Source organism: Urocitellus parryii, chromosome 7 (assembly GCF_045843805.1).
Source record: "Urocitellus parryii isolate mUroPar1 chromosome 7, mUroPar1.hap1, whole genome shotgun sequence".
NCBI lineage: Eukaryota > Metazoa > Chordata > Mammalia > Rodentia > Sciuridae > Urocitellus > Urocitellus parryii.
In genome coordinates, this window is record NC_135537.1 from 37,412,471 (window position 1) to 37,429,138 (window position 16,668).

The window sequence follows — 16,668 nt, forward strand, 5'->3', positions numbered from 1 at the left end:
AACAAAAGAACCCCCCCCCCCAAAAAAAAACCCCTACCTACCTTTCCAGAGGATTCTAAGATACAAACACAGGAAATGTTGCCTGGTATTACCCTAAGGTGAAACATGCCATCTCCATGCAAATATATAAATTTTTTTAAAAATCTGAGAATTGCTAATTCACCCCATTGTTCAGGATTAATAACAACAGTTCATGAGAATCTACTGGGCCACAGGTTCTTCTGATGTACCTACCCTCTTTAAATTCAGTCATTTTCCTTCTTCCATTTTTTGCACACTAGTATTTATCTCCTCTTCAAGCCTTCCACCCAAATCCTACACTATACTTCAAAGTTGTCATTATACTAATGTCATTTTCTCTAGGAAACATTCTGGAAAGGTTGAGATGCCTCAGAAAGTGATAACATATTCATCACAAGCTCTCTACATGGTTTGACCTGCACTTCTGAGATTTTCCCAGGGACAGAAAGCCAACCAGTGATGGAAACCTCATTAATGACCTAACTCACTTTGCTTTGTCAAGAAATCCTAACCTCCTAGCAGAAATGATCTCCACCCTTGGACAGAAATATTATGTGCAAACACAGCTCAGTAGTTTCTCCTTCCTCCTGCTCTTCCCTGTCCTCTTGAGGCTGTTTCTTCCTGCAGACTTCTACCCTGATGGCAGGATAAAGTCTCTGTTTAGAGTGATAAATCATAGCGTTCAAAGTCTAATGGTAAGAGAAGTTGCCCATCATAAACTCTGACAACAGGTCAAGGACTCCAGAAAATAAAGTGGTAAGAAGCTCCCTCTTCTCTTGCTTTACGCTTCTCCCCAATCTGGGCTTTCAAGCAGGACAGCTACTGAAGGTCATGTTATTAGTAAGATTGATATATTGCTCAAATCTGAAAGGGTAGTACATAAGGAATTGGAATAAACAAAAGGGAGTAAAACCTCAGAGATATCCATTTTAATATTTTTGAAAAACAAAGAGAACACAATTGTCCAATTTTAAAATGTCACTGTACAAAAAGAGAAGGGCTGAAGTTTCAGTAAGAAAATTGTGAGAAGCCCTAGTTTTAAAACCTGGGAATAAAGAATACCTTTCCATATTACAATTTTTAAAAGAGACTCTCCTCTTCCAGAATCTAGAGGAAAAACAAGTTGAATACCAGGACACTTTCGCAGGAGTGTTGAAACAAACAAGAAAATTTTTTATTTTGAAAATACAAAGTCTTTAAAGATAATTTTGGCCTCCATTTTCCACATCTAAGTTCATCCAACAAGATACAAAAACAAACAAAACAACAAAACAAAGACCCACGACATTATGTACAGAGCTCTAAAATGAGCTGTGAATATCTACAAGAAACTAGCGTATGCTCTTTGTGAAAGGGTGTAGTGTGTGGCTTTCTATAGTTCTCAGTCCTCCCGAAGCACAGTTAACTCCCTGGAGCTGCAGGTGCGGCTGCGGCAAGGGAAGAGCTGGGGTCAGTGAAGGGTTGGGGGTGGGACCCTCGGGTGGGAGGCGTGGAGAGGTGTCTGGGGAGGGGAGCAGCGGCGGCGGCACGGGACAGATCCTGGGCTTCTCTAGAAGTCCTGCCGCGGGGTGTGAGTCAGGCTGTGCCGCCGCAGATCACAGTTTCGCCTGAACACTTTGCCGCACTGCTCGCAGCTGTAGGGCTTGATGTCTGTATGGGTGAGAAGGTGAGTTTTCAGATTACTTCTCTGATTAAAGGTTCTTCCACATGTGGGACATTTGTGTGGAGATTCCTGTTCAGATGTGAAGCAAGCAAAGGATTAATCCTTCACACCACCACTGCACCCTTCTCAATAGTTTCTGTCTTATCGGTATCACAAGCCTTAACATAACAAGCGCACAACAACAAAAGAAGGGACTTGCAGGAACAAATCTGCTCTCCTAATCCTCCAATCACGAAAACACACGTGCAGGCACACACCAAGGCACATTACACTGATAACTGCGGAGGCAGACCCTGGGCCACAGCCACTGCGGTGGGCTTTGCGATTTCCAGCTCTTCACATTTCACCACCATGTCACAGGCAGGAAAAGGGGGAAGGAAAAACCCTAATCCTCTCTTAAGGAACGACATTCTCCCGGGTAATAAGGCTCCTCTTTGCTGGAAAATTAAACTATTCCTCAATGTTCTGAAAGCTACAAATTATGAGGCCCCTGGGAAAGAGAGCGTATGGGATTTCACCATGCCTCCATTATCAAAATTACCTTTATTTCCTCCCAAACACGAAAGCTTTAAACACAGGGCATATCGGATGAAAAAAATAATTCTAAAATTAGGATTTACTATAAACAGAGCGGCCTGTTCATTAAGAAAAACAGAAAAAAATGCTTTATGTTAAGTAAGATTAATTTATGCATTTAAAAATAAAAAGTGCTGGGGCTGAGGTTGTGGCTCAGTGCCCCAGTACTTGCCTTGCACATGTGAGGCACTGGGTTTGATCCTCAACACCACATAAAAATAAACCAACAAAATAAAGATATTGTGTCCATCTATAACTAAAATAAAGAAATAAATAAAAAGTGCTGCTTTCCTCACCTAGAGAACTAATCTAAAGAGGGGTCTTTAAGAGACAGAACCTGACATTGAACATGTTTTGTAAAGCAATAATGGTAAAACGAACCAGTCACTGTTTTTAAGCAAGAAAACAAACTTACCTGCATATGTAAGGTTTTGTGAACTGCTAGAGTTCTAGACTGACAAAATCCTTTCCCACACTCCTGACATTTGAAGGGCTTTTCTTTGGAATGGATATACCTGAAAATCAATATAAGGTTTCATTGAAATGGATTACCCCCATGAGGAGGGAGTTTCTTTTGAAAATTACTCAAAGGAAGTTGTGGAAGGACCAAAGAAACAGAATTTTTGTTATTTCTGTTTTTAGATTTTTTTTTCTGTGTAATTCTGTTTATGGTTAACCTCAACTAACAGACTCTTCAAAACATTCACCGGGCCTTCAGGCTTTATCTACATTTGATCGCCCTCTCTGGCGTATTCTGGAGCTTAAAACGCCGAGGAACCAACCCTTCTTGGCCTTCACGGTTTTCTGTGGGATTTAAATTGGCCAAATCAGGATTTAAGGCAAGGCCGAATTGTGGAGAACTGATCGCAGCAATCCCTTATCAGCTTCAGAGGATGGGTACAGAAGTCCCACCTCTGCAAATAGCAGGTAGATTCCGAAGAAGATACTTCCACCCATACCACCCGGAATGTTTTTAACCAGTGAAAACACTGTTACAGGTTACAGGTATTTCTTCAATTGTTATTTGTTAAAGCCGAGTTTAAGGAGGGGATTGGGAGCTGTTTCTAAGTTCTAAGGTCCATGACCTCATGACCCTGGTAAATGCAACTTAGAAGGGTCCTCCTTGCAGGTTCTGGGGAGGAGAGAGAAAAAGGGAGGAAGGGGACCCCGGTAGAGATGGCCAGAACACATTACTAGTGACGGCACCAGCACCACCGTGGGAAGACTCTGAGGCCCCCTACTCCCCACGGGAACTGACTGATGGAAATAAGATTCTAAGGCCAACCCACCAGATTTTTCCTGACCAAGGATGGGGAAAGGCCATTATCCCAAATCAGAATGCAGCAGGGAACTGCTGGGTGAAACGGTAACCCTTGGGGATCAGCTGAAGCCAGTTAGGGAGGGTCTTTAGGAGTATAATCTAGATCAGAGGGTACTTTAGTGACATTTGGAATGTCTATTAGGACTCTATATCCTGGACAAATTCACCTTCCCTCTCCCAGCCAACCTCCTTCTCCACCTCACCTATGATCCCGCAGGTGATCTTGCCTCCGGAAGGCCTTGTGGCAGATGTCACACGTGTATGGCCTCTCATCCGTGTGGGTCCTCTCGTGGATGAGCAAATTGTAGGATTTGGTAAAGTGTCTGCCACAAAACTTGCAGATAAACTCTTTTTTCGTTTTGGAGGGCAACCTCCCTCGAGAGGGCTTTCTGTCCGGAGTCAATTTACTGAGGCCCGAGATAGGGCTACCCAGCCCCGGGCTCAGCTTGGTTAGATCTCCCATTTTAGGGGGATCCTCCTGTGTGGCGGCCACAGCCAAGTTGGCAAAGTCAAAACGCGGCCGGTCCTTGTGCAGGGCTGGGAGGACGTGGGCAATGGCCCCCTGCTTGGGGTGGAATAGGTGAGTGGTAAAGGGCAGAGCCGGGAAGGGGAAGCGAGCATCCACCAGACCCTGCGCCGCCGCCATCTCGGTGATGGTTGAGCGGGTGATCTCATGCACGTTGGGGTACCCCAGGGTCCAGTGGTTCATGTGCATAGTTTGCACAGCGCTGAGACCATACAGGCCCTGCAGGTGGTCCACCGCGGCAGGGAAGGTGTTCACGGCCTGCAGGAAGGAGTAATTGGTGAGCTGCAGCGATGGGTGGAGCGGGATGGGCGCCGGCAGGGCCTTGCTCCCCATTTTCCTGGATGCTGGGGGGCGGAGGGAGCCGCCCCTTTCTTCCAGGACTCAGAGATGGGTGGGCGTGGGGCTCCGGGGAAAACGCAGGGAAACCAGAGCTCGTGGAGAAAGCCCTAAAAATGGCAAGGGGAGAGAGGAAGAGATCGTGACTATCATCCAAGCCAGTTCCCTGGACCCTTTGGTTCCCGAGCGGGTTACCACATTTTCCAAGTTCCTTTCCCACTTCTAAGACCCCCCCCCCAAAAGGAGCCGTGAAGGGACAGCATATCGCCTTGCCGGCGAGTGCACAGAGTCCTGGACTCCGGGATAGTAAGTGTTCCTCGGGTCAGCGGGGCGCCCGCGGGAAGAACGAATTCCTGGCACACACAGAGCAGAAGACTCGGTCCGTGGAGAAAGAAAGGTAGGTCCCCAGGCTAGCCCACCCACCCTCACCCTGTCAGGCGAAGCTCAGTCAACCGCGACCGCGGAGACGCCGACGTCTGCGGCCGGGACAGAGCGGTTGTCGCCGAGGCGCCTCCAAGGTCCCTGGGGAACGACGGGTTGTAGGTCCGACCCCGGGCTCGAGGGCCTGGTTCAGCCCTGGTGAAAACTACTCCTTTTGCAGCGCCCGGCGCCCGCCGCCTTTCCCGCTTCCCCTGACCACGCCGGGCGTGTGAGAGGGCAGAGGGGGCGCGCTCAGTCCTCCTGAACCAGAGGGCCCTCGAAGGGCTCGGCTTCGCCCCGCGCTGACCTCGGAGGTTTTCTTTTTCCTTCTCTGCCTCAGTCCCATTTATCAGTAGTGACGGGCAGCAGGAAAGAAAAGTGACACCTCAGGGGCTGGTTCGGCCTGGAATCACCCCCTCCTCCTTCCCAGGGGTTGCTTCCCCTCCCACCCCCCACCAAGATCCCTTCCAGATGGTGCAGCCTCCCGGGGGTGGGGTGGGGCGGAGGACGTCCCCGAGGCCGGAACCCCTTTTCCCAGACTGAGCGCCAAGCTCTCAGGAGGCCCGAGCGGCTTCCTGGTCTGGCACGAGGAGCAGCCCCTACACCGGGGAGGCCTCTAGAGAGCGGAGGAAAGGAGAGGGCTCCCTAGGGAGGCAAAGGGAAGGAGCTGCAGGGGAACCGCTGCAGGCTGAGTACTGAGCGGCCCTGCGGGCCTGGAGGTGTGTGCGGCGGCGCTCCTGACACCAGGAAGGCCAGATCGGGGTCTGCGACTGGGCCTAAGCAAGGAGGTCCCAGCTCTGTGTCCTTGGGCTCTGATTTCAGACTCAGGCGTCCTGGAACACCTCGCCGCTTTCGCGGCGGGCCCACCGTCTCCCAGTGCCAGCCCCCTTTAAAAAGTCGGTTCTCCCAGTCCCGCGGATCTGGGCCTTCCTTTGGAGGGCGGCCTTCCAGATGCCGGACTTAGGGCTAAGGGCTTCCCCGGGAGGGCTAGGCTGACCGGTCTACCAACAACTGCCGCTCTGGGAGTTTGAACCCAGCAGGAAGGTGGGAGAGCATGTCCTGCACTCCCTGTCCATCCACTCCTTTCTGCGCCTGAATTTTTTTCTGCCATGTGTGGTAAAGTGGTGCCTGTGATCCATCTGAGGGCAGACTTTGGGAGCTATGCTAAAGACACAGCGCTCTGGCAAAAGCTGAATCTGGCTGCCCTCGTGGGGCCCACACCTTCCTCCTCTGTTTGGAACAGCTCAGAGACAGAGATTTATTAATGAATGGCTTCTGCCTGGTGGTATGTGGCCTGGGAGTTCAGGCTAAAAGTTAATGAGAGGTGTATAACAGTCAGAGGGTCTCAGTCAAACCATTCAACCGAAACTGTAAACCCCCATTAGTAATAAACTTTCCCACCACAAATCACTATTCACTTTTGATCAGGAGCAAACCTCAAGTCTTCTCCCAGGGAATTAGGAAAAAGAGATTCTACTAGCATCTCTGGTAATCTATCTGATAATTTTCCTTTCCATTAAAAATAAATTTCACCTTTATTTCCTTCTCCCTGGGTAATGAGGATTTTCCAGAGATTCAAAATACTTTCCCCCTAGTGTTGAATAGCAGTCTCTCCCCTATGGAGAGGAAACCAAAATTATTATTTGGGTGTATTCCCAGACTAGATTTCTTAGAAATAAATACAGGAGGCAGAGCACAACTCCTACTACTGTGATGTGGGGGTAGAAGGGGGATGTTGTTAACTGAAGGACTATTAGGATCTGTGATTTTTAAAATTCTAAGTACACAAAGTAAACTTTGCCATAAAGGTTACACTGTTAATTCTGCTGACAGAAAAAAGGAGTGCCATCTTCCTTTCCTTTTCTCAACAGTTTGTAATACAGAAATCAATGACATTATTAAAATTCAGCTTTGTGTTGGCACAAAAGTGCTACTTCACAGTGTACCTTGGTTTTAATTTGTAGGGCAGGTAGTTTCTTCACAGAGGAAGAGCAAACCATTGATGCCTTCTATGAAATCGTTTTACAAACAACAACCCTAAGTATCCACTAAACACTGTTACCATAAATAATCAGGGAGTTTAGATTTGCACACTCCTGTTGAGTTGCTGGAAATGTATGTCAAATGATATTTTAAGCCAATGCAGAGGTCTAATGTACTTTCGTTTTGTCTAGAGCTCAGCCATGTAGATCCCACATTCAGTTTCAGGCAACAACCGTGATCATCCTTCTTTGCTGTCATTTTTCCACCATCCCCTTTTGGACTATTGATTACTTTTCATTTTGCAAGGAGAGAAAGTTAAACCATGAAAAGGCATACATAAACCAGTGGAGCGGAGGCTACTTTTCTTTCACGTCTTCTTCATAGGAATTTCCAGGCATGTATAGGAGTTTTATAAAATATAGTTTACTAGCTGTCAACAAGGGAGATGTATACATACTAATTTCAGTTCAGTGAAACTTTCCAAATATTGCAAAAAAAAAAAAAAAACCTGACATTGGTAATTTGATAAGGAGTCTCATTCTTTGGTAATGGTTTTACTACATGAGTTATCTAAAAATAATATCAAGAATCATCTGCTAAAACTTGTGTGTTGTTATCTGAGAGAAAAGACTGAGGATGGATAGTTTCACTGATTTTCAGTCCAAACCACAATAGAATTATATATAAATCAGGGATCTGTAGTCTAAAGCAACCTAAGATCGTTAAAAAAGAAAAAGAAAGAAAGAAAAAGCCAGACTGGATCAGGTGAATAAAAGAGAGGGGGAAAAACGGCTGCGAAGTTCCTGCCCCTTCACAGCGCCTCTGCCTTCCAAAGGAGTTAATTAAATTAAGATGCCTTCCGCATAATCTGGGTTCTGTTTCTCTCTGCTCCCTCGCTCCCCCTGCGTAATTTTCTTGTTCTGCTCAGGACTGCAGTTTGTTTAGTAGAGAAAGTAGCTGTCTGCGCCGTCGTTTCATTTCGGAAAACGCCAGCCTTCTTTTGTTCTCTGCTAACAGGTAGGGATACAGATCCTTCGCTCGCTCCACAAATACCTTTTTCTCCCTCCTTCTTCCTACAAACCCCAACTCCTTTTTCAGTTCTAGCAAATTCAAGCACTTAAAGCCCTCGGGAGTTTGCTCTCTGCCCTCTCGGCCACGACAGGAGGGTGTGTGTTGGGGCGGCGGGGGGTGGAGTGGGGTGGACCAGAAGGCCAATACAAGGGTGGAGAATTTCCTAGGGCTGAACTATTCCCCTGTTGAAACGCGCCTTCAGTGTCAGTAGCTGGGCTGGCACCGTGTGTTGCGGCCCTTCCGCGCTGAGTTGCTGAAGCCTCCCTACGACAGGTCGTCCCGGGCTTTCTAGGACAGGGGCACAAACATCATGGTGTTATGGGCTTGATCTCAATCTATGTCTATCAACTTTTATAAAAAATCTTGCTGAATTATTGGGTTAAATGCCCCCCCAAAAGAAAACTTAAAAATAGTACAATGTGTGTGCGGTTGGGTGTTAGCTGGGCTTCTCGTGCTGGGGATCCAAGGAAGTGAGAAACACAATGCCCTGTGATTGCCTTCTTACCAGTTCCTTTCACATATCTGAATTTATACCTCGCCAGACCAAGAATGTGAGAGCCCCCTCTCCCCTAAATTTTTCTTTCCTTAGGGAGGCTACAGCCCGTTCCCAGAGTGGACACTCACCTCTGGCAGAAAGGTCTGCCTGGGCAGCGCTGCTCAGACCACGTCCAGGCAACAAGGCGCACAGCTTGGAAAGGTCATTGGGTCCACGCCGGGCAAACTTCTTCGGTGCAGAGTCCCCGAGGCAGCCGACATGATCTGGAGCTCCGCGAGGAGCGAAAGCGAGAGCGGATCCTTGTTTTCGTCAGTGTGTGGACGCGGAACGTGTAAAGACTGGGAGTACTTGGGCAGACGCTCAGCGTTCACCCAGAGCCACGCGCCTCCGAGAGCCTCTCGCCGCCGACTCCGGGTGAAGTCGGAGCCCGCAGCCTCGCAGGGCCATCACCGTCCAGCAGCGAGCGCGCGGAGCTCCGTCCCCGCCCGCGTCCCTCCCCAGGCTGCCTGGGGCCGCGAGTCGTGGGCTTTAGTAGCGGCCCCGCCTCCCCTTCGGGCGGGCGTCCCACCGCCGCCGCCGCCGCCGAGCCGGGCCCACTGCACCCTGGCTCCGCCTCCGCGCCCGGCGCCCGCTAATGGTCCACTCTGTTTACTTGTGTTTGGATAGCAACTGAGTCTTAAAGGCACAGGTTTGCTTGAGGTTTCACTGTTATAGAGACAGCCCAAGGTGACTCAATTCAAAACTCACACGCAAAGACAACGCCCACCCCCTTCCTTCTTGCTGCCACTTTTCCCCATAGTGTTAGAAACTGAACAACTGGTTCTCTGCTTTTCAAAGATTGTGCGCAGAAGACTTTTGTAGTTTTACTTGGTACGCTCGTTGGCTAATTTTCACTTCTTAACACATTTAACACAGCCATCCTCTTCAAAGGATAAAGTCAGTTCTAGATTATACTCTCCAGTACATATCACTCTTCTCCCAATTTAAAATGGTTTCGTACATACTTTTGGTTGATTATGACTATACATGTAGTATACTTTCACCTGCTCTTTTCAAAACGAAGTTTGTTTATAGAGGTGACATATTTCGTAATTACTGCAAAGACATGTGGAACGTTCCAGGAGAAATTTCTAATATCTAAGCTTTAATCAACTAATGTACATTTTATAAGTAGTTCACCAACTTAGTTAAAGGGTTGGGCATCTGCAACCCACTGGCAAACAATAAAAGAATTCATCTGAAATGGGTGAAGAACACTCACTTTTTTAAAATTAAGGAAATACTGTTCTAGCGTCTCAAAACATATACTAGCTTCATCCTCAGCAAAACATTTAGTTCATTGTTTATTCACAGGAAAATTAATCGAATTTGAAGTGCTGTGATACATTTTTCAAGTTCTTCTAAAAGTTCAGTTTTGCAGTTGAGTGTAAATGTAGAACACACTTCAGCCACAATGGAATAGGGTGACCGAGTGACAGAAGGGAAATGACACACACCCATTTTAAGCAGCTTCTTTTCAGATGAGATATGCCTGAGCAACACTAAATGAATCGTCCTTCGTCCCAGACGAGTCGCCAGAGGGGATTTGCGTTAGCCCAGGCAAGCCCGCGCTTTAAGGAGCGTACATCTTCTAAGAGGATGCATAATTCAAGTGTTCCGCCAAAAGACAGTTTTGGAGGAGTTTCCCCAAAACTCATTTAAAATAATCTCAAACGCAAGGGGGAAGTGGACAAATATAAACATAGGGCTAAAAAAGTCAAAAGGTTTAAACAGTGACCGGGAAGCCAGGCAGAAGCTACATTATTTTATTAAGATAAAACTCTATTTCATTTATGCCAAGGTAGATTGAGTTTTTCGTTCCTTTGGTAAAACATAATTTAGGAATAACAGATCTTTCCCCTGTTTCTTTCCAGTTTTAGATTCCCAAAGATTAAAAAGTGAGCCTGGAATGAAGACCCGAGTGCTTAATATCCTTAGATGCTTCAAAGTAAATCTGAGGAACAACATGGAAATAGCCGAATGACTGAGAGTTCAGGGGGTTTAAAAAAATGTTTTCCCTAGAGTTCCATAGGGGTGCTTTCATTTCAGTGCTCAATCCTGAGCCTCAGCTGCGGGGAAGCCTGTGGTCCCCTTTCTCCAACCGCCTCATTCCTTCCGCAGCTTTTCTCAATTTGGGAGATTTGGAAGGAACTTTCTCTACTTTCAGACCCTCCCAGGACATACACTCATGGGGTGGTGACCTGAAGAGCGTTACTACGCTTCGTATTTCCTTTTCACCAAAGTGGAGGCAAATCCCCAGCGGCGGGCTTCACACCTTTCCTGCCCTGTGTGTGTGTACGTTGGGTGCGGAACCGCGAGGTAGACAGAATTTCCCACCACCCACGAGCTGCGACCACTTTCCACAAACCTCCTGAGCATGTTTTTCTGTTTTTTCCCCCTCATAAATGTGTTTACCTCGCCCACCCCAGCCTCCAAAGTTCCAAAATGGAATCTGGGCAAGTTGGCCTGCGGGCTGTAGATCTCTGGAAAAGTAGAGAAGCATTGGCGAGATCCGACTTTTGGGGGGCAAGCCGCGTGGCCCGGGCAGCGTCTCAGCAGCCTCCAGGCTTCGTTGCCGCGATGGGCAGGTGCGCACCGGGAGCGGGGAGAGACCCGGAGGCCGACTGCCGCTCGAGGCCGTACTCTGGATTCCCCAGGCCATCTCCGCGCGCACCCGGGACAGGCCCTTAAGTTTCTCCGTGTTCTCACCCTGCAAACCCCTTGGCCAGGCCGGCGCTTACGGTGCACGCACTGCGGGGGGCCCAACTACATGTAGCTCACCCACCAGGTTCCCCTGGCAACAGCGCCTGGCGCGGAAAATAGGCCACCTGGCCGACGAGCGAGTTGTGGGGGCTGAGTGTGCAGAGAGGAAAATTCCGGTGTCTGCAGCGGCCCAGCTGCGCCCTCAGGTCTGAGCCTCTCCGGAGCTGTCCTACTCTCCCTGAGCCCTCCGGAGCTGAGCTGCCGGTTCACTCTGAAATTTCCGCCGACTTGGTCATCTGCTGTCCTCAGGGCTCTGGGCTTTCGACACCAAGGACGCATCCAGAGAAATGGCCAACAAACTGACAAGGGGCGCTCGAGCAATTGCTGCCCGAACCCCAAAAGTAGCAGGTTTACGTCCCCGGAGGCAGCGACGAAGATCTGGGAGAGGAAACGCGGAGGAGGAGATGGTGGAGGAGGAGGAGGAGGCGGCGGCAAGCTGCTCAGGCCCCTTCCCCCTCGGCCCACCCAGGAGGCTCTACCAGTTGTGCGGCGAGCAGGTGTCAGACAAACTTCCCTGGAGTTGACTCGGAGCCTTCTCCTTGACGCGCGCTGCGGACATCCTAAAAGTTTTACACTCACGAAAAACAAAACAAATGATGAAACATTTACCTTTTTTCCCCCTGGGATCCTAGCTTCCACTACCTCCGAGGACTGCTTCCTTTTTCCCCAGCCTCCCTCAGTCTCTACGAGACGGGGACCTTTTGCATTTGAACTTCCCGCACTGCTTACATTTTTTGGCGGGGAGGGGGACTGGAGGAGTTGGGAACCCAAGCCTTGCTGCGAGGAGGTGCACTTCAGTCCTGGAGTAGTGAGAGGCTCGGGGTTGTTCTGAAGAGGATTATTTGCATTCGATTCAGAATTGAAGGTGAGGAGGTGGGGACGAAAAGACTAGTAATTTCATCCTACGCTTGTCGGAGTCCGCGCTCTAGAGAGAAATGAGAAAGCGCAGCTCCTGGCTGCTCCAGCAGCTAGCGGGAAGGGCCGCAGCGCCCCCTGGAGGCGCAGGCCGAGCACTTCGCGGCGTGGACTACTGGATGTAAGTGCGTGGAGGCCAGCCCTATTTGGTTCTCATCACCTGACCTGAGCCCCTTTGCTGCAGAGGAGCTGTGTGCAGTAGCAGACATTTTGGGAAGAGGGCCTGGATCTGTCGTCAGAGCCAAGAAGCCATTTTACCCCCACCTCTGGACCCTTTGTGGGACCCTACTCAGTGTCGCCCCCCCCAACGACATTTCTTCTAGAGGGTTTCTAAGATGGGTTTTAGGACCACTGACCCTGAATTCCCTAGGGCAGAGAAAAGACACTCGTTCTAATCCCAACACCAAGATTTCTCAAGATGGTGGGATGCTCCTCAGCTCAAATGCCAAGGTCACGGACTTTGTAACCAGCAGGAGATGCAAATGGGGTTTTCAGGGACCTCATTGAGAAAGGTTGTCTCACTCACTGTGACCTACCCCTCAAAACTTACCCAAGCATTTGAAACTTGGTGGGGCCTGGATTCCTGGGTATCTGTTCTCCTGAAGTCTGAGAGCTGGAAGAGGCGTGTCTCGAGGTGTAGGAGAGTGTGCGCCGTGCGGTGCGTCTGGGGGACCCGAGTACAGCACCTCACTCCAGTCCAGTCCCCCGGCCCAGCCACTCCCAGAATCTGATCCAGCTGGCCAGCCCCCGGCGCCCAAGGTTGGGCCTTATCCATAGATTCTTGGCACTAGGGAGAGTGGAAGAGAGCGCGTTGGGCCCAGGGGCGCTCTCCAGGTGCCTCGCTCAGCCTCACTCCACTGGAGACCACAGCGGGTGCCCTTCTGGCTACCAGCTTGCGGAACACCAAGTGACCGGGGAATGGGAACCTTCCGTGGGGAGGGCGAACACAGGTTTGCAAGCAAAGTTACATGGCCAAGCCTGGGGTCCTGCCTGGGACCGGTGTCCAGTCCAGGTTTGGGTTTTCTAAGTGGGGCCTTTGACTAGGGCAGCAGCAAAGCCCAGAGCAGACTCAAGACCACTTGGTGACCTGCCAGTTTCTCGCTAGAATTGAGGTGCTGCCGCGGTCCTAGAGGGTGAGAGCGGGTCAGCGCCTCCCAGCCGCCAGAGTCCAGACGGGCCTCTGGGGCAGGAGATTGCGGAATAGCAGACTGGCTCTTGCACGTGCTGGGGTGGGTCCGCTTCACTTTCAAGGCCCGCGCCACACAGAGGCTGCAGGCGCTCGATCTAAGGGTAAATGGCAGCGTGGTGCACTTTTCGCCTTCCATTGCCCGCATGGAGACAGATCTGCTGTTTTCCTCGCCAAAGAACAAAGTCAACTCCTATGCCCTGGCGTCAAAGGACAGCTGCTTGAGTTCATGGTACTTTTCTAACCAAACTGGTCAGAGTCCACGAGGAAGAACATCAGGCAGCGAAAGGCAAAATTCAGGTCCATCCCAAGAAGAGATTCTGCCGAGAGAGTTCCTCTGGGGCTTCCCCACCTGCTCATGAGGGATTGGCTGGGTTTTCATGTTCTGAAAAGGTCATCCTCAGAAAAAACTAGAATCTGTAAACTTGAGGTTTTTTAAAATCAAGTTTTCGTGCGTACGTGTGTGTAAAAACGTGCTTGCTAACGCTTTAACGATGGGAAAATTAGAACGGAAATCTTGATTTCCAACAAGCTGCAATCCTTATGCGGCAGTGAGCTGGCTCGAATATGCCACTTTGCTCTTGTCTCGGAGTTGTTTTAAGAATGCGGAGCTGAAAAATCGTCGTTAAGTTTCCAATTCTCGCTACAAAATTCCTTTTCTCTGGGATATGAGAATCCCTTGAGAGTCACCCTCTAGAACTGCGGTTCTCAAAGTGTGGTCCAGCAGCACCGGCTGGAACTTGTTAGAAATGCAAATCATCTGGCCCCACCTACGGAGTCAGAAACTGGGAGTGGCCCCAGCAAGCTGTTTGAACAAGCCTTCCAGGTGATTCTGATGCACGATAAAGTTTGAGAATATTGACCTAGATTAAATTGACATTGGGAATAATCAAGGTCACCCCATTCATCTTTCAGGTTCTCCCTGTCCTGCTTCTGCCTCTGCCTCTTCTGCCTCTGTCTCTGCTTCTCTTTTTCCTTTCCTGAGGAGAATGAAAGCTAAAACTTTTCGCCTAGGGCAGGTCGTTCATTCATTCATTCATTCACCTATACACTCATTCGTTCAATTTTTTAATTTTTTAAACTAAAATTTTATACTTGTAGATGAACAGAATGCCTTTGTTTATTTTTATGTGGTGCTAAGGATGGAACCCAATGCCTCACACATGCTAGGCAAGTGCTCTGCCACTGAGCTACAGCCTCAGCCCCATTCATTCACCCTTTCATCTGAGGTTCCAGAGGCACCCCCCTAGTCCTGGGAAACCTACTGAGGATACCCAGGGGAACTGGGCAGCCCTTCCCACAAAAAGTCTGGATTGATAGTGTAGGGCAAAAAAACACCAGAGACAAAGCAGTGTGTCTTCCTTTTCACAGCCAGTTGTTTTAAATTATTATTGTAATCTAATACCAGATTTGGTCTGATTTCATAAAATATCCCTGTCCCAGACCGAACAAACAGGAGCATCCATTTCATTTTACAGTATCTAAGCTTTAGAAATATTCACCTCCCCTCCTTCTCCAAGTTGATTTTATTCTCTCATTTTCATCACATTCTAGGGATTCTCTGTGTTGGCTGCATTCACTTCCATACACACCTTGACTCACACTGCCCACAGCCTGCCTACTCTTCCAGCATTGGGTCAGAGTGTGTAGCACTGTGGAGGGAGTGAAGGACTGTCATCACCCTCAGCATGGTGTATTCACCAGGACTGGGAGCCTCTGTGCCCTGAGTTACCCTAAGGCTGGGCATGGGACTTCTGAAAATGATACAAACACTGCACTCTCCTACTCTGCACACACTGGCTTCCACCAGCTTCATCCTGTGTTTTGCTGCCTCAAACTGCCCAGCTCCCAGCAGTCAGGTGATCCTCCATCTGCCAATTTCTCACCTTAAGATTGAATCAACCTAGATGCCCTTCAGTAGATGAATGTATAAAGAAAATGTGATACACACACACACACACACACACAAATGGAATATTACTCAGTAATAAAAAGATAGTAAAATCATGGCATTTGCAGGTAAATGGATGGAGTTGGAGAATATAATACTAAGTGAAGTTAGCCAATCCCCCCAAACCAAAGGCCAATATTTTCTCTGATATAAGGAGGTTGATTCATAGTAGAGTTTGGGAGGGGGATCATGGGAGGATTAGATGACCTCTAGGTAGGGCAAAGGGGTGGGAAGGGAAAGGAGGGGGAATGGGGGTAGAAAAGAAGGTGGAATGAGATGGACATCATTACCTTAAGTACATCTATGAAGACACGAATGGTATAAATAACTTTGCATACAACCAGAGATAGGAAAAATTGTGCCTCTATATGTGTAATATGAATTGTAATGCATTCTCCTGTCATATATAACAAATTAGAATAAAGAAAAAGGTTGAATCAAGTCCTTTACCTTTCTCTAGGCAGTACAAAACAGTATTACTGCCCCCCCCAACTACAAATACCACCAAATCAACCTCCCTTAAGATTTCACTTTGCACTTTCTCTCTAGAACCTTGACTTAAACTTCTGTTGGCACCAGTCAAAGAACCACTTCCACTAGACTATTTAATTCCTCAGAGATTTTTTTTGGTTGTGAGCAGCAAGAGTAGTAGAAAGCACTTCACTTCATAGACTATCCAGTCCCTCAAAAATGAGTTTAACTAGAAGTTTTTGATAATCAGTCTATTTTCATATTTTAAAATGTTTTATTTTAGTGAGTCAGTGCAGGGAAGCCATTGAAAATGCACATACTGACCACAGTCATAAATTGTACACAAGTAGTCATCTCCACTTTGACAAAGACTTGCTATTTTAAAATGACATTTTCTTAGGGGATTTTCAAAATATAAAATGTATAATGGTCAGGAACATGATAATCTCTTTACAACTGGTGCTCATATTTCTCAAGTCTTTTGCTTCCCAGTGCAGATGGTTTGACATAGTAACATTCAAAGCAGCCAGCACTTAGGAAATGCCAAGGCCAATATTTGAATTCAGATACAAGTTTTAACAAAGGGAAATGTATATCCTTGTAGCTATTTGCCTGTGAATATTCCCCGAGAGGATTATACGCTATTCTTGAATTCAGTCCAAGCCAGCAAACTCTTAAAAGGTCTGTGAGGTGCCAACTCATAAGGTACACGTAATTCCTTTTTAACAAATATTTTTGAGTGTCTACTATGTACAATGTACTGGGCAATTGTATTATTATTTGAAACCCTGAACTTAAATCTTGAAATTGGGATGGGGGTGAGAGCAAGGAAGGTGGGATTTTAAGGTTGGTTTCCCCTTGGTTTTGTTAAACTGTTAAAGTATTTGTACTTAACATTAATCTTTAAAACATTTATTGAACTCTTTCTTA

The 16,668-nt window shown here is 48.0% G+C and overlaps 1 protein-coding gene across 2 annotated transcripts; it reads right to left on the bottom strand.

The window, feature by feature from the left end:
- Nucleotides 1-1,018: 1,018 nt before the first annotated feature.
- Osr2 (odd-skipped related transciption factor 2) lies at nt 1,019-8,960 on the bottom strand. Of its 2 annotated transcripts, none has more exons than XM_026383603.2 (4): nt 8,542-8,960; nt 3,785-4,553; nt 2,676-2,775; nt 1,019-1,671 (listed from the first exon to the last, which is right to left on the bottom strand). In XM_026383603.2, the coding sequence occupies exons 2-4, from the start codon at nt 4,438-4,440 to the stop codon at nt 1,597-1,599; spliced, it is 831 nt and encodes a 276-aa protein (XP_026239388.1). In that variant the 5' UTR covers nt 4,441-4,553; nt 8,542-8,960; the 3' UTR covers nt 1,019-1,596. The 2 variants fall into 2 exon arrangements, with proteins under 2 accessions (XP_026239388.1, XP_026239378.1); XM_026383593.2 differs by having other exon boundaries at nt 1,019-1,753.
- Nucleotides 8,961-16,668: the final 7,708 nt, after the last annotated feature.